At 57.9% G+C, this 20,454-nt stretch overlaps 1 protein-coding gene across 2 annotated transcripts in view; it reads left to right on the top strand.

Annotated features, from left to right (window-relative positions):
- Nucleotides 1-20,454, top strand: part of SELENOI (selenoprotein I) — a 35,396-nt gene that overhangs the window by 2,363 nt on the left and 12,579 nt on the right. For both annotated transcript variants that reach the window (XM_030468806.1, XM_030468807.1), the window contains exons 2-5: nucleotides 15,547-15,615; nucleotides 15,845-15,953; nucleotides 17,870-17,944; nucleotides 18,444-18,706. In XM_030468806.1, coding sequence (XP_030324666.1) covers nucleotides 15,547-15,615; nucleotides 15,845-15,953; nucleotides 17,870-17,944; nucleotides 18,444-18,706 — 516 coding nt within the window. The remainder of the gene's footprint in view (nucleotides 1-15,546; nucleotides 15,616-15,844; nucleotides 15,954-17,869; nucleotides 17,945-18,443; nucleotides 18,707-20,454) is intronic.

Below are 20,454 nucleotides of genomic sequence, written 5' to 3'. Positions count from 1 at the left end.
AATAAGGTGATGTCCTGGCTGGGCTGGAGTGGGCTAGGAGAAGGAGGAAGGGTTTGGAGCTGGGAGAGGGGAGCTGGGGATGAGATGTGAGGGAGGAATTGCTTGGGGTGAGGGTGCTGAGCCCCTGGTTGCCCAGGTTGCCCAAGGAAGCTGTGGCTGCCCCATCCCTGGCAGTGTCTCAGCCCAGGTTGGATGGGGCTTGGAGCACCCTGGGCTGGGGGAGGGGTCCCTGACCATGACCAGGGAAATCTGGGTTGGAACTGGATGAGCTTTAAGATCCCTTCTCAACCAGAGCAGTCTGGGATTGTATCATTTCAGCATGCAGGACAGACAGGACAAGTCTGTTCCAGGCCCCATTATTCCAAAAGGATGAGGACAGGCTGGTGAAGGACCACAGGGATGATCCAAGGAGGGGAGACCTCATCCCTGGGGTCCTGTATTGAAGGGTGGCTGCAAAGAACCAGAGGCCCTTTTGCCAAGGAGTGCTGGGGAGAAGAGGAGGGCTGGGAGGTGCAAGCTGCTGCTGCCTGGGGAGCTTCTGACTGGGCACAGGAGGAAAACCTTTCAGGATGAGCACAACCAGCTGCTGGAATCATCTCCACGTTTGGCAGGAAAGGTGGGAGCAGGAGATCCTTGAGTCCCTTCCCAGCTGGGATGTGTTGGTGAGGAGGCAGGGGAGGTGGTGTCTCTGCAGCTGGGGGGGAGGCTGCCTGCCTGGGGCTGCTCTCCTCCTGGAGCTGTCTCTGGAGGGCCAGGGGTGCTCAGGGCTGCCTCCCCCTCTGCTTCTGCCCCCTGAGAGCTGAGGAGCTGGAGCTGGAGGGGCTGGGCTGAGGGGCTTTGCCCAACGTGCCTGCCTGCCAGCCACACGGGGCTCTTGGAATGAGAGGATCTCCAAGGTCCCTCCCAACCCAAACCATGATTCCTGAACCCCCAGCCAGCTCTTCCCTCTCCTCCCTGTGAGCAGGTGGTTCCCCCACTGGGGATGTCCCAGGAATGCTGGAGGAGCTGAGGAGCAAAGAGGAACAAAGCCCTGAGCTCAGTGCTGAGGTTTAAGGCAGAAGGAATTTCCATCCCCAGCTGAGTGCAGTGGGAGGGGGGGGAGGGAGAGAGACAGAATTCCAAAGGCTTTAGGAGATCACAGGATTGAACTGCTGGTCAGGGAAGGAGCAGAGCAGGAGATGGATTCAACCTCGTTCTCCCCAAAACAGCCTGGAACAAGAAACCAGAGAGCTGAGGAGCTGGAAGGGTTGGGCTGAGGGGGTTTGCTCAGTGTGCCGGGGTGTGGGAGGTGTTCCCGGGAAGACAGATGGGATGGGGATCCATCAGCAACCTCCAGGTGTGTCTTGGTTGTTCCCAGCAGTGTCTGGAGGGGCTTGTGGTGTGCCCACCCTCCCTCCCAGTCCCTGTGGGGTGAGCAGGGAGTCTCCAGTGGAACTTGGGGCAGCAGCTTTCTCAGCTGTGTGGGAGGCACTGAGGAGCTGCTCCCAGGTCTGTGCTCTGTCTGGAAACACCTCTGATGGAAAGGCTGTTGCAGGGAAATCTCTCAACAAGACCCTGGGTGCAGAGCAAGGGTAGGAGGGAAGCTCTGTGCAGGGTGGGCAGCAGCAGCTGCTTCCTGGCACCAGCTCCACACTGGTGGTGTGCTTACTGGGCTTGGGTTTGGGTCTGGGCTTACGGCTGGAGGCCAGGTTGGATGGGACCTGGGCTGCTGGGACTTCATGAGCTTTAAGGACTTTTCCAACCCAAACCATCTGATGGTTCTGTGAAAGGTCTGGGGGTGGTTCTGTGCTTCTAATCATGGTTCTGTGAAAGGTCTGGGGGTGGTTCTGTGCTTCTAATCATGGTTCTGTGCTTCTAATCATGGTTCTGTGGTTCCAGTCATGGTTCTGTGAAAGGTCTGGGGGTGGTTCTGTTGTTCTAATCATGGTTCTGTGCTTCCAATCATGGTTCTGTTGTTCAGTGAAATGTCTGGTGATGGTTCTGTGATTCTGAAAGGTCTGGGGGTGGTTCTGTGCTTCTAATCATGGCTCTGTTCTTCTAATCATGGCTTGGTGAAAGGTCTGGGGGTGGTTCTGTGGTTCTCATTGTGGTTCTGTGGTTCTCATTGTGGTTCTGTGGTTCTCACCGTGGTTCTGTGGTTCCCACTGTGGTTCTGAAGGTCTCACTGGGTCTCTGTGAAGGGCCCCATGAAGCTGGGTGTGCCCTGGGGCTGAAAGCTCCTGGCTGGGGGGGTCACTGTGCTGAGCAGATCAGGGCTGGGGGGGTGGGCTGGGGGGTGCAGCCCCCTCACTCAGCTGCCCTGAGTTTCTTTGCTGTTTTAGCTTTGAGGAAGTAACAGATCCAGGCCCAAATCCTGGAGCTTCTCCTGCTCTCCCTCCTCTCTGCCTTGAAGGTGGCACTCTGGGTCATAGTCACAGAGTGTCAGGGGTTGGAAGGGAGCTCTGGAGCTGATCCAGTCCAACCCCCTGCCCCAGCAGGATCCCCCAGGGCAGGACACACAGAACACATCCAGGGGGTTTGGAAAGGCTCCAGAGAAGGAGACTCCAGAACCTCTCTGGGCAGCCTGGGCCAGGGCTCCCTCACACTCCACAAGTTTCTCCTCAGCTTGAGCTGGAACTTCCCATGTTCCAGCTCCAACCCATTATTCCTTGTCCTGTTCCTGGGCACCCCCAACAAGAGATTGGCCCCTTCCTCCTGACACCCCCCATGCCCTGACCCCCCCATCCCTGCTCTGTTGGTTGAGGAGGGGTTTGACCTCTGGGAGCAGCTGCCCCCTCTTTCCTGGAAGCCATTTCTCAGGAGCACCAAGGTGTCACCCCAGAAGGACAGAGGGAGGAGCAGGGGTGCAACATAACCCCAGAGTCACTCAGCTGTTCCTGCCCTGTCCCCTGCCTGATCCCCAGGGCTCTGACCTTGCTGGAAGGGGTCAGTGTGTGGCAGCAGCTCAGCAGATGGCCTGACTGGAACCCCCCACCACCCCAGGGTGGTGTAGCTGGAAAGCCCCTTGGATGGGGCATTGCTCCCAGGTGGGAGCAGCCCAAAAGCTGATCCTTGGTCAGACCCAAACCTTCTGCAGGAACAGCCCTGCCAGCCCCTGCTGCAGTCACCTCTGCAGCCTCAGGCTCTGCCTGGGAGAGCCTCTCCAGCCCTCAAACCATCTGGAGAAGAGCAAGCAGATTTTGGGGGGTGGTGGTGGGGTGTGGAGGAGTCAGGATGTGTCCCAAGGGCAGGAAGGTGTCCTCAGGGGGAAGGTGCTGTCCCTGGAGCTGAGCAGGAGAGGGGTTGTGCAAGATGATCCCCAGGGTTCTCCAGCCCTGGCTGCTTCGCTCCCCCCTCTGCCTCTGCCAGCAGCACAGATGGGAGGCAGGGACTCAGGAGCCCAGATGGCTGTAACTCTGCAGTGTGCATCTTCCTCCTGCCTGGGGGAGAGGGAGGTGGGGACACTCCTTCTGTCACAGGCTGGCTGGGTGCCACGGGTGGCAGGGATGTGGAGGGAACCATCCCAGAGCTGCTGGGGAAGGGAGGTGGAAGAATTCCTCTGCCTGTGCCCCAAAACCTGCAGTGGTGATCAGGGAGGCTTCAGCTGTAACCCTCTCACTTCTTCTTGGGGAAGGGTCTGGAGAGGTTGTGAGGAGCATCTGAGGGAGCTGTGGGTGCTGATCCTGGAGCAGAGGAGGCTGAGGGGAGACCTTGTGGCTCTCTGCAAGCCCCTGAGAGGAGGTTGGAGCCAGGGGGGGTCGGGCTCTGCTCCCAAGGAAGAAGGGATGGGACAAGAGGAACTTTTGGCACACCTCAAGTTGTGCCAGGGGAGGTTTAGGTTGGAGCTGGGGAAGAATTTCTGCCTGGCAAGGGTTGTCAGGGCCTGGCCCAGGCTGCCCAGGGCAGGGCTGGAGTCCCCATCATCCCTGGAGGGGTTTCAGAGCAAGCCCTGGGGATGTGGGGATGAGGGACATGGGGTGGTGGGCACAGTGGGGTTGGGTTGGTGACTCAGTGATCTCAGAGGTCTTTTCCTGCCTTACTGATTCCGTGATCCAGTGGGAGACTTTAGGTTTTGGGTGTCACCTCTGAAGACACTTCAAGGTACCCTGGAAGGGGAAGGAAGGGATTTCTGTGCTGGAACAAATCATCCTCTGCAGCTCCTGCCAAGGCCTCCCCCGAGGAGCTGCTGTCCGTGTTGGCTGCAGAGCTGGACAAAAGCCTGTCTGCTCCAGCACTTCCTCTGCCTCCTCAGCCTGCTCCAGGTGATGGATGTTTCTGGCAGGCTGGAGGTCTTGGTGCCCAAAGCAGCTCTTGGTTTTGAGGCCCTGGAGCAGGCTCTGTGTGTTGGCCTTCCCCGGGCACAGGAAGCAGACACACATCTCTGCTTGGGTCCTGATGGTCTCTGCCAAGGAACAGGCAGATGGTTGAGGGAGGGGATTCTCCCCCTCTGCTCTGCTCTGCTGAGACCCCACCTGGAGTTGTGTGTCCAGTTCTGGAGTCCCCAACCCCAGAAGGACACAGAGCTCCTGGAAGGTGTCCAGAGGAGCCACTCAAATGCTCAGAGGGCTGAGCACCTCCCTGGGAAGCCAGGCTGAGGGATTGGGGTTGTTCAGCCTGGAGAAGAGGAGGCTCCCAGGTGAGCTCAGAGCAACCTTCCAATATCTGAAGGGGCTCCAAGAAAGCTGGGGGAGGGCTTTGGACATGGGGGGGTAGGGAGAGGACAAGGGGAATGGGTTAAAACTGGAAGAGGGGAGAGTGAGGTCAGATATTAGAAAGAAATTCTTAAATTTGAGGGTGGTGAGAGACTGGAACAGACTGGAAGCTGTGGCTGCCCCATCCCTGGCAGTGTCTCAGCCCAGGTTGGATGGGGCTTGGAGCACCCTGGGCTGGGGGAGGGGTCCCTGACCATGGCAGGGGTGGAATTAGGTGACTTTTAAGGTCCCTTCCCACCCCAACCAGTCTGGGATTGGTTTTGTGATCTGATTCTGTGGCTCCATGAGGGAAGGTACAGCCAGGCTGTCTGGGGGTGTAAACCTCGTGGTTGGGTGCCAGGGGTCAGATCTGCTGCTTACAAAACCTGTCTGCTGTTCCGGGAGGATGCTGAGCAACCTCCTGGAAAAAACACAGGGAGAAAGGAGGGGAGGTGGGGGGGGGAACTGGGACCATCTGGAACATTCACAGAGGTGTCTGCTGCTAGTTTGCAGCCTGTAGGAGAGAAAACCCTCCCCCTCTTCCCTCCAGGGCTCTGTTTTTGCAGAGAAACCCAAACAGCTCTTCCCTGCTGCCGCTGTCTCCGCCCGGATGCGGAGCTGGAGCGGGGCCAGCTCGGGGGGGGGAACAGGGGAGGCACCGCAGGGCTCCGGGACCTGCTCCCCATGGTGTGACACAGCCCCCGCACACTGCTGCGGGACTCTGGGCTGCCAGAAAGGAGATGTGACCGTGGGTGAGGGCAGGGTGCTGCAGCTCCCCTGTCCTGCTGGCTCCAGGCACCTTCCCTGCTTTTTTCCGTGGCTTTTCCTATTGCAGTCACATGCCCCGTGTCTGCCGGCACCTCCACTGGGGCTGTCTGGGATGCAGACAGGCTGAGAGCTGGGCTTGGGCAGCCTGCAGGTTCCCTCCAGGGACACCTTGGAGCATCTTCCAGTGCCACAGCCACAGGCAGTGGGATCTTTGACAGAAAATGGGGGGGTTTTGGTCAAACTGAACTTGTGCCCAGGCTGAGAGAGTTGGGGGTGTTGAGGCTGGAGAAGAGAAGGCTGCACCGGGGAGACCTTAGAGCACCTTCCAGTGCCTGAAGGGGCTCCAGGAAAGCTGGAGAGGGACTTGGGACAAGGGCCTGGAGGGATGGGAGCCTGCGAGGGGGAAGGGTTTGCAGCTGGGAGAGGGGAGATGGAGAGGAGATCTTGGGCAGGGAGGGAGGGAGGGAGAAATGGTTTGGTTGGACTTGGTGATCTCCAAGGTCCTTTCCAGCCATGAGCATTCTGTGATTCTCAGGTGTGGGACATGGGTTAGTGGTGGCCTGGAATAAGGTGATGTCCTGGCTGGGCTGGAGTGGGCTAGGAGAAGGGGGAAGGGTTTGCAGCTGGGAGAGGGGAGCTGGGGATGAGATGTGAGGGAGGAATTGCTTGGGGTGAGGGTGCTGAGCCCCTGGTTGCCCAGGTTGCCCAAGGAAGCTGTGGCTGCCCCATCCCTGGCAGTGTCTCAGCCCAGGTTGGATGGGGCTTGGAGCACCCTGGGCTGGGGGAGGGGTCCCTGACCATGGCAGGGGGGGCACTGGGGGGGCTTTAGGGTCCCTTCCCACCCAAGCCAGTCTGGGGTTCTGCTTTATTCATCACTGGTGTCACACAGTCACCAGTTCACCATTCCTGGAGCACATCTCAGAGCCACTGAGTGCTCACTGTGCCTTTTCCCTGCAGCTCACAGAGGATCAGGGGAAATCCTGGAGTGATGTGTTTGGTGTGAAGCTGTGTGTGTGTCTGTGTGTATCTGTCTGTCTGTGTGTGTCTGTGTTTTTGTGTGTCTGTGTGTGTGTATGGGGGGGTGAAGTCCAGGTAGGGGTTCTGGCTGGACGTGGGGAGCTCCTTAAGCTCTGTGTTACCCTCTGGGGGATACGGCCGTGCAGGAGGGTGTGGGAGTGCCACTCCTTCCCTGTGGCACGGGAGGAACAGGAGAGGGAAGGCAGTGACACGTCTCCCATTCAGGTCCAAAGGTGGGACAGCTTGATGTCTCAGCCCAGACGCCTGGAGGTGCTGAGGAGGTGAACTTTAGAGCCTTTTAGTGCACAACTGCTGCACCCTAAACCCCTTCCATTCCTGTGACATGGCTCCTGGGCAGGAGGTGGTGGTGGCAGCATGTGGGGAGCACACAGCCTGGTGGCTCTTGTGTCTCCTGGGCAGTAAGATGAAGTGTCCTGGCAGCAGCCAGCAGTGCTCAGAAGAGTACTGAGCATCCCCAGCTCTCTCTTAGGGCTCCAAGGAGAGGTGTTCCAGCCCTCTGGTCATCTTCGTGCCCTCATGGAGATCTTGCATTGCTTCAGATAGTGAGAAGCTGGTGCTGCAGCCTCAGGGGGGCTCTGATCCATCCTTGCAGGGCAGACCCTGTCCATGGGAGATGTTTCCCTCAGCTCCATCCTTTGAGCTCTGGCAGGATTTTCTGATGGGGAAACAAGTCTGTTCCTCATTCCTGCTGTGGGATGGGAAGGATGCTCCTGAGGGCTTCCTGGAGGAAAGCAAGGGCACACTGGTGGCCTTGGAGCTGAGTTCCTCCTGTGGCTGAGGGGTCTGTGCTCAGCAGGACTGCCAGGGGGGTCACTGCTCCCCTGGTGGAGCAGGAGGTGACTTCTCCTGGCCAGGGGGACCCAGCAGGCTGGGTTTGCAGTGTGTCCCTTGTCCTGCAGTGTCAGCTGAGACCTGGGGGCACTGGAAGCACCCAAGGGCTGAGCAGCACAAGGATTTCCTTGTCCTGTGGGAAGTGCTCTCCTCCTGGATGCTCCTCACCCTTCTTCATCCAGATGAGGACCCCTCATCTCCTGGGCTGTCCCCAGCCCCAACCAGTGCCACCAGCAGAGCTGCTGCAGGTCCATCAGCTCTGTCTGCTTTGTGCTCTCCTGTTCCAGGAGGGAAGTGCTGGAGGAGACAGCAAAGGGCCACAGAGGGGACAGGGACATCTCTCCTCTGAGGAAGGGCTGAGGGATGGGGTCTGGAGAAGACCTGAGGGGATCTTACCAGCACTTACTGGTACTTCAGGGGTCAGGACAGGACCAGCCTTTTTTTCAGTGGTGCTCAGAGGTAATGGGCACCATCCAAACAAACACCAGGAGGAACTTCTGGGCTTTGAGGGTGGCAGAGCACTGGAATGGGCTGCTCAGAGAGGTGGGGGAGTCCCCATCTCTGGTGACATTCCCAACCCACCTGGACACCATCCTGTGCCACCTCTCTGACAGAGGGGTTGGATCCCCAGAGGTCCCTTCCAGCCCCTTCTGTGATCTAAACATTTCTGCAGATCCTTTAATCTTGCCCTACAAGGTGGGACCTCTGTGCCCTGAAGGAGGAGGTGCTCTTCCCTTCAGGAAATCCTCAGGAAATCTCCTTGCCTTGGGGTGCCATGGGGAGCACAGCTGTGGGAAGCAGATGCCTGGCAGGCTTTGGCAGGCTGCTCTGGCAACACCAACCCTGCAGAGATCTGCACAGGGAGACCCCAGCGTGTGCCTGGGGTGGTGGCACAGCCACCAAACTGGTGTGGGGAGCAGCAGGAACCAGAGATTTTGGCTGCTGGCAACGTGTGTGTGAGGCTGAGGGTGGTGAAAGGGCCAGGGCCTCCTCACCCCCTCCTCACCCCCAGGGAAACTGCTGCCTTCTGCAGGCTCCTGGGCAGGAGAAGGAGCCTCTGAGCCCTGTTCTTCAACCACCTCACTCCTTCCCCCGGGGCTCTTTTCCTTCCTCTGGGGAGGCTCTGTGTGTGGGAAGAGCATCCCGAGGGGCTGGGCTGTGGAGGGCAGAATCCTGGAGTCATTAAGGTTGGAGAAGAGCTCCAAGACCAACAGGTCCAACATCAACCCAGCAGCACCATGCCCACAGAACCCTGTCCTGAAGTGCCGTGTCTCCAGGGGTGTCCAGCACCTCCAGGGATGGTGGCTCCTGGTAAGGAGGTCCAGGAAGCCCAGGAGCCCTCCAAGGCTCCATTAACTTCCAAGATGAGCAGCTGCAAAAGTTAGAGGTGGTTTTGGTTTGTTTTTTTTTTTCTTCTTCTCCTCCTCTGTGATTAAATTCAGGGGTTTTGAACCTCTGCCCAGGCTCCTGTGTCCCTTGCAGCTCTTGTGCTCTGAGAGCCCCCTGCTTGCCATGGTTGGAGGAGACACCTCAGTGCCTGCAGGCTCACTGGGAAGGACCTGGCTGAGCTTCTGTTCTGTGCTCAGCAGCGAGGTGAGGGCTTGGGTTGGCTTTTTGGAGACACTGGTGATGTGTGGGGTGAGGTGCTGCTGAGTGCTGAGCTTCCAGGAACATCTCTCCTGGTGCTCACAGCTCCTCAGCACAGGGATGGCTGCTCAGCAGGGAGGTTGAAGATCCCGAGCTCTACTTTGGGAGGGGGCTCCCAGACTCTGTTTGCAGCCACACAGGGGCAGTGGTGAAACAAACCCTTTGTGGTCAGGAGGCTGCTGCTTCAGTCCACAGTGGCTCCTGCAGGGAGGAGGAAGTTCCTAGGAGGAACTTCAAACCCCTGTGAGATTCAGGTTGGTTTTTTTCTTTTTTTATGAGAAGCTGACTTGGCCAGGGACTCATCCAGGCCCTCCCAGCATGGAGGTGCTGGGGCTGTCAGGCCAGGGCTGCTCCTCTCTTGGTGGTTGGGTTGATGCTCCCAGGGTGAGGCTCTGGTGCTGCTGCAAACCATCTGTCTGCCCCTTCCTTCTGGGCACAGGAGCTCCCTGGGGCCACTCTGCTGTTTGGGTGCTCAAATCCTTCTGGGCTGCACCCCCAGAATGTGGGCAGCAGGGCCAGGGAGGGGATTGTCCCCTCTGCTCTGGGGAGACCCCCCTGGGGTAAAGCTGTGTCCATCTCTGGGGTCCCCATCAGCAGAAGGACCCGGAGCTGTTGGAGCCAGTGCAGAGGAGGCCCTGGAGCTGCTGGGAGGGCTGGAGCAGCTCTGCTCTGGAGCCAGGCTGAGAGAGTTGGGGGTGTTGAGGCTGGAGAAGAGAAGGCTGCACCGGGGAGACCTTAGAGCACCTTCCAGTGCCTGAAGGGGCTCCAGGAAAGCTGGGGAGGGACTTGGGACAAGGGCCTGGAGGGATGGGAGCCTGCGAGGGGGAAGGGTTTGCAGCTGGGAGAGGGGAGATGGAGAGGAGATCTTGGGCAGGGAGGGAGGGAGGGAGAAATGGTTTGGTTGGACTTGGTGATCTCCAAGGTCCTTTCCAGCCATGAGCATTCTGTGATTCTCAGGTGTGGGACATGGGTTAGTGGTGGCCTGGAATAAGGTGATGTCCTGGCTGGGCTGGAGTGGGCTAGGAGAAGGGGGAAGGGTTTGGAGCTGGGAGAGGGGAGCTGGGGATGAGATGTGAGGGAGGAATTGCTTGGGGTGAGGGTGCTGAGCCCCTGGTTGCCCAGGTTGCCCAAGGAAGCTGTGGCTGCCCCATCCCTGGCAGTGTCTCAGCCCAGGTTGGATGGGGCTTGGAGCACCCTGGGCTGGGGGAGGGGTCCCTGACCATGGCAGGGTTGGAGTTAGGTGACTTGAAGTCCCTTCCCACCCAAACCAGTGGGACCCTCAGCTCAGGAAGGAGGTTGAGGTGCTGGAGCAGGTCCAGAGAAGAGCAAGGAGGCTGTGAAGGGATCCAGCAGAATTGCTGTGAGGAAGGGCTGAGGGAGCTGGGGGTGTTGAGGCTGGAGAAGAGGAGGCTCAGGGGAGACCTCATCACTCTCTGCAACTCCCTGAAAGGAGGTTGGAGCCAGGGGGGGGTTGGGCTCTTTTCCCAGGCAACTCTCAGCAAGACAAGAGGGCAGGGTCTCAAGTTGTGCCAGGGGAGGTTTAGGTTGGAGATGAGAAAGAATTTCTTTCTGGAGAGGGTGATCAGGCATTGGAATGGGCTGCCCAGGGAAGTAGTGGATTCTCCGTGTCTGGAGATCTTTCCAAAGAGCCTGGATGTGGCACTGAGTGCCATGGGCTGGGAACCACGGGGGGAGTGGATCAAGGGTTGGACTTGAGGGTTCCAGAGCTCCTTTCCAACCCAAATGATTCTGGGATTCTGTGAGATCCAGGTCCCAGCTCTTCCCATTTCTGCCCCTCATGGGCTGCTTGTCAGGCCCATCCTGGCTCCTTCTGATTGCCCTGAAAGTTCCCTGCAGTTTTTCTGCTGTGCCTGGGGAACCTTGGCCATGCTGAGCTCCTTTCTAGCAGTCACCACTGCTGGTTACCTCTGTTAGTTGGGCTGCTGGGGCTCTTTGGAGGAGAACTGGAGGCTGAAGGGTCACTTCCCCAGGAGCTGGCTCAGAAAACAAGTGGCCATGGTAGTTGGGGTGCTGGCAGTGAGGTGCCTGACACAAATCAGGGTCTGTACAGAGTACTGCAGCTCAAGTTTCCTGCTGCTGGTGAGTTTCCTCTTCTGTGGAGGGGCAGGACGAGGGCTGTGTAGAATGATATGTGCTTCAGAGGGCTTGGAAACAAAAAAATAATAGGAAAAAATGTTTTCTTTGTGCCTTTAACATCATCTCTGTGGAAACTCCTCCTCCTCCCCCTGCCATGCCTGGCTCCATCTGCAGCCATCTCCTGCTGCACGTGGGTTTGGCTTTGCCTCTCGTGGGTACACTGAGAAGTTCAAACTTGATTTTTTTTTCTTTTCTTTTTTTATCCTTATGATCTAAGGAATTCTCTCTCCTGGCACTGACTCATGTGTTCTCCAGGTTGATGAGTTGGCATTGATCAACCCAGCTCTTCCTGGCTCTGACCCAGTTCTGCCGTGGTCTTCAGGGGTCCTCTGGAGAGGAGGAGGCTGAGGCTGTGATCCTGCAAGGATCCTCTGTGAGGGGCAGCTCAGCCTGGAGGGGCCATTTCAGCTTGGTTAGACATAAGGAAGAGATGGTTTGGGGTGAGGGTGCTGAGCCCCTGGTTGCCCAGGTTGCCCAAGGAAGTTGTGGCTGCCCCATCCCTGGCAGTGTCTCAGCCCAGGTTGGATGGGGCTTGGAGCACCCTGGGCTGGGGGAGGGGTCCCTGACCATGGCAGGGGGGGCACTTAGGGACCTTTGAGGTCCCTTCCCACCCAAACCATTCCATGATTCTATGGTTCAGCTCACTGGCCCCTCAGGGAGTGAGGTTTGGGGTGACCTGGTGGGGTCTGAGTGCCCCAAGGGGGGAGGTTGAGGTATGGGGATGGAGATGCAGAGCAGCTGCTGCCTCTTCCCCTTCCTGGGCTGAGCTGCTCTGCTCACCCTGATCCCTTCTGTCCTCCTGCAGCAGGAGCAGGTCTGTAGAACTGCTCTGATGCCTTCTTGGGTGCTTCAGCCCTCCTGTTGAGTGTCTGAATCAGCTCTGGCAGCAGCAGGAAAGTCTTTCAGCTCTTGCACTGCTCCTGGGATTTCCTGTTTCTGCATTTTTGCTTCTGCCTTCACTTCCTCCCTGTTCCTCCCCGGGGTCACTGCTCTGATCCCTCTGATCCCATCCCCCAAGGTCATTGCTGGCTGATCCTCCTCTCCCTGCCCCAGACCCCTGGAGGTTCATCTTCCCCACTCACCATCCTGGGCAACCTTTCTGCAGCTGGGTTGATGGGTGCTGATAGGTAAACCTGCTTCATGTGTTCCCAGAGTGTCAGGGTTTGGAAGGGACCTCAAAGCACCCCCAGTGCCCCCCCTGCCATGGTCAGGGCCCCCTTCCCCAGCCCAGGGTGCTCCAAGCCCCATCCAACCTGGGCTGAGACACTGCCAGGGATGGGGCAGCCACAGCTTCCTTGGGCAACCTGGGCAACCAGGGGCTCAGCACCCTCACCCCAAGCAATTCCTCCCTCACATCTCATCCCCATCTCCCCTCTCCCAGCTCCAAACCCTTCCCCTTCTCCTAGCCCACTCCAGCCCAGCCAGGACATCACCTTATTCCAGGCCACCACTAACCCATGTCCCACACCTGAGAATCACAGAATGCTCATGGCTGGAAAGGACCTTGGAGATCACCAAGTCCAACCAAACCATTTCTCCCTCCCTCCCTCCCTGCCCAAGATCTCCTCTCCATCTCCCCTCTCCCAGCTGCAAACCCTTCCCCCTCGCAGGCTCCCATCCCTCCAGGCCCTTGTCCCAAGTCCCTCCCCAGCTTTCCTGGAGCCCCTTCAGGCACTGGAAGGTGCTCTAAGGTCTCCCCATTGCAGCCTTCTCTTCTCCAGCCTCAACACCCCCAACTCTCTCCCCCAGGCTCTGGAGGAGGTGATGCTGCAGGGAGTTGCAGGAGCCAGGACCTGGTGGTGTTTGGGAGTTCTGAAGGTCCCTGGCAGGTCACTGATACTCGGGCAGGTGACTGTCCTGGCTGCCAGGAATCCCTGTCCCTTAGGGTGACACCAGTCTGGTGCCAGCTCCTTGGTTCCTTTGGTGTCCCCTGAGGTGGCAGAGCAGCCTTGCTCAGCAGGCAGAGGTGTCCTTTCAGGTGTCAAGGTGAAGCTGAGGTTGGTTTTATCAAGAGCAAGAAAGGTGAGGAAGGGCCTGGAGCAGAAATCCTGTGAGGGGCTGAGGAGCTGGGGGTGTTTGGTCTGGAGGAGGTGAGAGGAGACCTCATGGATCTCTGCAACTGCCTCAGGGAGGTTGGAGCCAGGAGGGAAACAGCCTCTGCTCCTGAGGGATGGGATAGGAGCAGAGGGAAGGGATGGAAGCTGTGCCAGGGATGGGTTAGGATGGATGTCAGGAAAGATTTTTTCCTTGAGAGGGCTGTCAGGCATTGGGATGGCCCAGGACAGTGGTGGAGTTCCCATCCCTGGAGGCATTTCAAAGGCTTTGGGCCCTGGTCCTTAAGGACAGGGTTTGGTAGTGAGATCATGGAGCTGGTCAAAGGTTGGACTGAAGAGCTTGGAGGTCTCTTCCAACATAAACATCCTGGGATTCTGTGACCTCTGCAGAACAGTTGCCCTCTGCCAGGAGAACCAGGGCATTCCAGGTCTGGGAGTGAGGTGGGACCACGTGCAGCCATGGGGAAAAGCTGCTTAGGGACTTTTATCCCCCTCAAGTCCCCAGATGTGGAGGGAAAGAGGAAATCTCCACGGGCCATGGGACTTTAGAGATGGCAGCACAGGGACCCCAGAGCTCTTCCCTGCTCCAAGTGTCAGCTCTGGTTTCTTGTTCCAGGCTGTTTTGGGGAGAACGAGGTTGAATCCATCTCCTGCTCTGCTCCTTCCCTGACCAGCAGTTCCAATCCTGTGATCTCCTAAAGCCTTTGGAATTCTGTCTCTCTCCCTCCCCCCCCTCCCACTGCACTCAGCTGGGGATGGAAATTCCTTCTGCCTTAAACCTCAGCACTGAGCTCAGGGCTTTGTTCCTCTTTGCTCCTCAGCTCCTCCAGGATTCCTGGGACATCCCCAGTGGGGGAACCACCTGGTCACAGGGAGGAGAGGGAAGAGCTGGCTGGGGGTTCAGGAATCATGGTTTGGGTTGGGAGGGACCTTGGAGATCCTCTCATTCCAAGAGCCCCGTGTGGCAGGCAGGCAGGCACGTTGGGCAAAGCCCCTCAGCCCAGCCCCTCCAGCTCCAGCTCCTCAGCTCTCAGGGGGCAGAAGCAGAGGGGGAGGCAGCCCTGAGCACCCCTGGCCCTCCAGAGACAGCTCCAGGAGGAGAGCAGCCCCAGGCAGGCAGCCTCCCCCCCAGCTGCAGAGACACCACCTCCCCTGCCTCCTCACCAACACATCCCAGCTGGGAAGGGACTCAAGGATCTCCTGCTCCCACCTTTCCTGCCAAACGTGGAGATGATTCCAGCAGCTGGTTGTGCTCATCCTGAAAGGTTTTCCTCCTGTGCCCAGTCAGAAGCTCCCCAGGCAGCAGCAGTTTGCACCCCCCAGCCCTCCTCTTCTCCCCAGCACTCCTTGGCAAAAGGGCCTCTGGTTCTTTGCAGCCACCCTTCAATACAGGACCCCAGGGATGAGGTCTCCCCTCCTTGGATCATCCCTGTGGTCCTTCACCAGCCTGTCCTCATCCTTTTGGAACAGTGGGGCCTGGAACAGACTTGTCCTGCCTGTCCAGCTCTGCCCTAATGAGTGAGGAGAAGTGACCACATCCCAGTGACCACATCAGCCAGCCCAGGGGAGATGCAGAGGCACCAAACAACCCTCTGTGCCTGAAACTGCTGTGGGATGGCTGGGATCTGGAGATGCTTGTGGATGCAGGATGGCATGGTGGGGCACATGGGGGTTTGCAGATCCTGTAGGACAGGGAGGGGGCTGAAGACCTTGTTTGTAAATATCTGCTGGGGGGAGAAAGGATCTTCCAAGTGACTGGAGATGTTGGGACAGTGGTAGCTGCCATCTCTAGTGGGTTAATCCTTGACTGAAGGAGGTTCCCAACTCTCAGGGCTGGTGGGACTGACTCTCTTTGCCCCTCTGCATGGCACCTTTGGGTGCTGAACCCAGAAGTTCCCTGGTCCTGCTCATCTTGAGGAACAAGGAACCCCACAGGGTTGCTCAGGGAAGAGCATTCCCAAGCTGTCCTTGATGAGGGTTCCCATGGTTGCAGGACCTTGAGTTTTCATGCCTTCCAAAAACTTGTTTTCCTGTTGTGTTCCTTCCCAAAGCTCTGGGGTTCCTTCCCAAAGCTCTGGGGTTCCTTCCTAAAGCTCTGGGGTTCCTTCCCAAAGCTGTTGTCCCAGCCCTGTGGAGGGAGGGCTGGGGTGCAGACCTACACCAAGAGCTTCCTCTGCATGTCCATGCCGTGTCACAGGAGCTGCTGGGTGCTTTTTGGGTTGTTTGCTGATGACCCTGCCCCTGCCCCAAGCATTCTGGCAATGCCACAGCTCTGGCAGGAGGTGTCCTCATGGGAAGCTCCATCTCTGGGGGCCTCTGGCTTCTCTGCAGTGGTTTGGGAGCCCTTACTCCTGGGTTTTGTTTCTCCTTGTTGTTGGCAGTACAGCGCCGTGGACAGCAACCCCCTGTCCCTGTACATCATGCACCCCTTCTGGAACACCATAGTGAAGGTGAGACCTCCTCCTCCTGCTCTGCTGGCACTTGGGGCACCACAAAGTCCTCTCTGTCAGCTGGCACAGCCTTCCAGCCACCCCCCAGCTCCCTGCATGCCACCCCCCAGCTCCCTGCTGCCCCACCACCCCCTGGTTGTCACCAGGTTCTCTGCTGTGGCAGGAGCAGGACTGTGTCCCTGGCCACCTCGTGATGAGTCTGTGTGTTCTTGTGCTTGCTTTCCCTCAGATCTTCCCTACCTGGCTGGCCCCAAATTTGATCACGTTCTCTGGCTTCCTCCTGCTTGTCTTCAACTTCTTCCTCATGGCATACTTCGACCCTGACTTTTATGCTTCTGGTAAGGTTGCACCTCCCTGGTTGGATGAGAAGCATCACAGTGGTGGCATCTGTCACCTCCTCTGCTGTGACTTCTGCTGCTCCTTGATGAACTCTGGGCATCCCCTGCTCCAGAGGAGGGACAGAGTTGGGGGGGGGGGTTGAACTCGTTGGGCTCCATGATGGGGACTTGTCACCTTCCCTTGGCTGCTGGGTGGGCCTGGGCCTGGCTGGCAGCCTGGGGAGGAGGAGGAGGAGGAAGGAGCAAGAAGCTGTGGAGCAGGAGGTGGCTTTGCCTCCAGAGCAGACACAGTCCCAGTGCCCCCATTTCAAACCTGAGCAGAGTTCTGAGGGAAACTGCTTCCCTGAAGGCCCCAGCTACAGCCTTGGTCTTTGCATCCCAGCAAACTGGCAGCACCACACCAGCACCACCTCCAGACTAACCAAGGCAAAGCCCCCTGCCTCAGTTTCCCCTGAAAAACTCTGAAAAAGGCTTAGGCTCTGAAAAAGCCTAAGGGAAGGATGTGTGCAGCTTTAAACTTGAAAAGCACCCATGTTCATTGAGCCCCAAGGTGTCCCCTTCCTCCTGGGGCTGTCCCCTTCCTCCCTGGGTTGTCCCTTTCCTCATGGGGTGTCCCAGGGAGCAGATGAACACAGCATGGTAACTCTCAGTCCCTTACCAATGGCTTCCCCTCTCTTATTTGTCTCTCCCTTTGCCCCTGCCAGGTTTGGTTCAGGTTGCTCAGAAGGGTTCATCTCATTCTTCTAAAACTGGGCCAAGCATCAAACCACAGAAGTTAAGTGGGAAAAGCAGTGGTTTCTGGGGCTTGGCTGTCAGGAGTCTGCCCCAGAGGCCAGGCTTTCAAAAGCTCAGGTGGCACTGGGGGCTGTTAGCTGAGGTCTGGGCTGTGTTCTTGGTCCATGAGCCATGAGAAGAAAAGCTGAGAGCAGCTCAGGGAAGGAGCCTCAGTGTGGGAATCCCCAGGACATCCAGAAACCTGGGCTCTGCCAAAGGGATGGTGAAGCTCAGGCTTTGGGACCCTTTTATACATCCATGTTACACGTGCCCTGTTCAGAGAGACACCTTGGCATTGAGGTGGTGAGACCTCCAGGAGCTTGTGCCTCCCCTCCTCAGGTCGTTTGGTGGCTGTGGTGCCCTCCAGCAGCTGCAGGAAAGGCACCACCTTGCTGCTCTTAGAAAAGGTGACACTTCATGGAATTATTGCTCCCCTTTAGGAGAGCCCCGGGTGCCCTCCCTGGGACAAGACACCAAGAAGCCACTGTCCCTGCCTGCTTTGCTCTGGGTTGGTTGTGTTCAAATGCACCTCTGGGCTCCCTGGGTGCCAGGCTGGCTGCCTGCCCACACCGTGCTGGAGGAGGTGGAGAGGAACTCAGGAAAGGAGGGCAGGCTGGAGGCAGGAGGCAGGGTGGGGAGCCCTGACAGGTTTCTGCAGAAGCAGAACGTTGCCACATCCCAGAGAGGCTCTGCTTGGGCACGTGGTGGAGGAGAGTCTGAGTTCTTCACAGAATCCCAGGCTGGTTTGGGTTGGAAGGGACCTTAAAGATGATAAAGTTCCAAACCCCCTGTCCTGGGCAGACACCTCCCACCAGACCAGGTTGCTCCAAGCCCCATCCGTGTCTCCTGTTTGGGTAACAGTTGGGAGCTACCAGCAGCAGCTCTTACATCCTGAGGCTTTGGAGAGCTGGGCACAGAGGAGAAGTTATGTCCTGGAAAGCCAAGTCCCTGGTGACTGGGTTTCACATCCTGCTTTGGACCAGCTCTGCCATCACCTCCTGGAAAGCCAATGCTGTGGTTTGACCCTTTGAGCTCTGGGGGTGCTTTGGGGGAACTGCCAATTCTTGTTGAGCTTCACTGAACTGAACCTGGTGCAAGATCCCCCTGGGCTGTCCTCAGCTGGGTCTTTCTGCTCTCCACAGCTCCTGATCACCAGCACGTTCCAAACACAGTGTGGGTCATTGTGGGCATCCTCAACTTCATGGCCTACACCTTAGGTAAGACTTGAGCTGGCTGAGCTGTGGCTGTGTCCACGCCGTGCCTGGCTGTCCTCTTATCTCCCAGCCCATTGAGAAATGCTGTAATGTTGGGTTTCTGCCATGCATGAATCCTGGCCCTGCTGGAGCAGCTTGAATCAGGGAGGAATTGGGGTTGGAAGGGACCTCTGAAGGTCACCTGGTCCAACCCCCTGCAGCCAGCAGGGACACCCAGCTCCTGGGAGCTGCTTTGGGAAGCCAGCAGGAGGCTGTCCCAGAGGATGCTGGGCACTGACTTGGAGGCAAATTGTGCAGTTCTGGGCCTGCTGTCAATAAATTAAACCCTGCCCAATTATTTGCATTTCTCAGTCTCAAAGGGAGCAGGGGGTGGGGAGCACACTCCCCAGGGGAGGGGGGAGATGGACCCAGGGGAGGCTGCTGCTCCCTGTTCCCTTCTCCCTGCAGTGCTCCGGGGGGTATCCAGCAGAACTCCCCATTTCCCTTTCTTCTCTTCCCACAGATGGGGTTGATGGGAAGCAGGCTCGGCGCACCAACTCCAGCACCCCTCTGGGAGAGCTCTTTGACCACGGCCTGGACAGCTGGGCCTGTGTCTTCTTTGTGGTGACAGTCTACTCCACCTTTGGACGAGGCTCCACGGGCGTCAGCGTCTTCGTTCTCTACCTCCTCTTATGGGTGGTCTTGTTTTCATTCATCCTCTCCCACTGGGAGAAATATAACACAGGGATTCTCTTCCTGCCCTGGGGATATGACATCAGCCAGGTGGTGAGTATGGACCATGGCTGGGCTCCAGCAGAACCTCAGTGTGCCTGGGCTGTGGTGCTGCCCCTTGGGCTGTGCGTGGGCTGCACGTGGCTCTGCTGCATCTCCAGAACCTTGTAACTCCTGGGATGGGACCCTAAAGCCCCCCCAGTGCCCCTCCTGCCATGGTCAGGGCCCCCTCCCCCAGCCCAGGGTGCTCCAAGCCCCATCCAACCTGGGCTGAGACACTGCCAGGGATGGGGCAGCCACAGCTTCCTTGGGCAACCTGGGCAACCAGGGGCTCAGCACCCTCACCCCAAGCAATTCCTCCCTCACATCTCATCCCCAGCTCCCCTCTCCCAGCTCCAAACCCTTCCCCCTTCTCCTAGCCCACTCCAGCCCAGCCAGGACATCACCTTATTCCAGGCCACCACTAACCCATGTCCCACACCTGAGAATCACAGAATGCTCATGGCTGGAAAGGACCTTGGAGATCACCAAGTCCAACCAAACCATTTCTCCCTCCCTCCCTCCCTGCCCAAGATCTCCTCTCCATCTCCCCTCTCCCAGCTCCAAACCCTTCCCCCTCGCAGGCTCCCATCCCTCCAGGCCCTTGTCCCAAGTCCCTCCCCAGCTCTCCTGGAGCCCCTTCAGGCACTGGAAGGTGCTCTCTGGAGGTGATGTCCCCAGCCTGGCTCCAGGCTTTGTGGAGGATGGGAGTGTTCCCAGGCTGCTTGCATGACTTTGAGCTCCAGTTGCCCCAGTAAGCTGGGTTTGTGCAGCACTGGAGTCCAGCTGCTCAGAACTGTGAAATCCAAGGAGGTTTCTGTAGTGTGATTCTGTGTTTTGTTGTGAGTAGCTCTGTAGATGGACTGCCCACAGCAAGTGAGGTTTGAAGGACACAGCTGGCCTTGTGTTTCCTCTGCCTGGGTTCTGCTCTCCTAACATGCATGTTTTGGCCACCTAAATCATTGTTCTAATTAGTTCCCTGCATTACCCCAATGTGGGGACGTTCAAGAAGTTTGGGGCTAGCAAGGCACCCATCTCCCTAAGGACTTCTCTGCAGGAAGCTTTTCCTGAAGGTGTTTCAGGACTGGGAGCAAGCTCTGGATGGTAGGATTCACCTTTACTGTTTGTGGCTTCCTAGGAGCAGCACAGGGCTTCATCTTCTGCCTTTCCCTGTGCAGGGAAATGCAACAGGTTGGGCAGGAGAGTTCAGTGAACTGCAGTAATGATCTCTGCTAGCAGGAGAGCCTGTGGGTTGTCCCTTCTGACCCCTTGTGCTCTGACCCCTTTCTCCCAGAGCATTGCTTAACCCTGGGGCTTTTGGAGCTCTGCCTCTTGTGGAGAGGTGGAGGGGAAGGGAGGGCTGAGCTGCCTGCCAGCTCGGGGTCACTAGTGACCCTGAAATGTCTCCTGTGAGCCCTCCCCCTGGAACTGCTTCAGCAGATGGATCAGAATGAGTCCCTGGACAAACCCTCCAGGGTCACTGCAGCTTATGGTGTAAAACCTCTGGTGCTTCAGGAGTCCCAGATTTGGGTTTGGTTGGGGAAGACCTTGGAGGTGACCTTGGAGGTCCAACCCTTCCCCAGCACCCCCGCCCCATGTCCCTCATCCCCACATCCCCAGGGCTTGCTCTGAAACCCCTCCAGGCATGATGGGGACTCCAGCCCTGCCCTGGGCAGCCTGGGCCAGGCCCTGACAACCCTTTCCAGGCAGAAATTCTTCCCCAGCTCCAACCTAAACCTCCCCTGGCACAACTTGAGGTGTGC

This window comes from Calypte anna, unplaced genomic scaffold (assembly GCF_003957555.1).
Source record: "Calypte anna isolate BGI_N300 unplaced genomic scaffold, bCalAnn1_v1.p scaffold_86_arrow_ctg1, whole genome shotgun sequence".
Lineage (NCBI taxonomy): Eukaryota > Metazoa > Chordata > Aves > Apodiformes > Trochilidae > Calypte > Calypte anna.
This window is presented reverse-complemented; position numbering and strand designations above follow the sequence as displayed.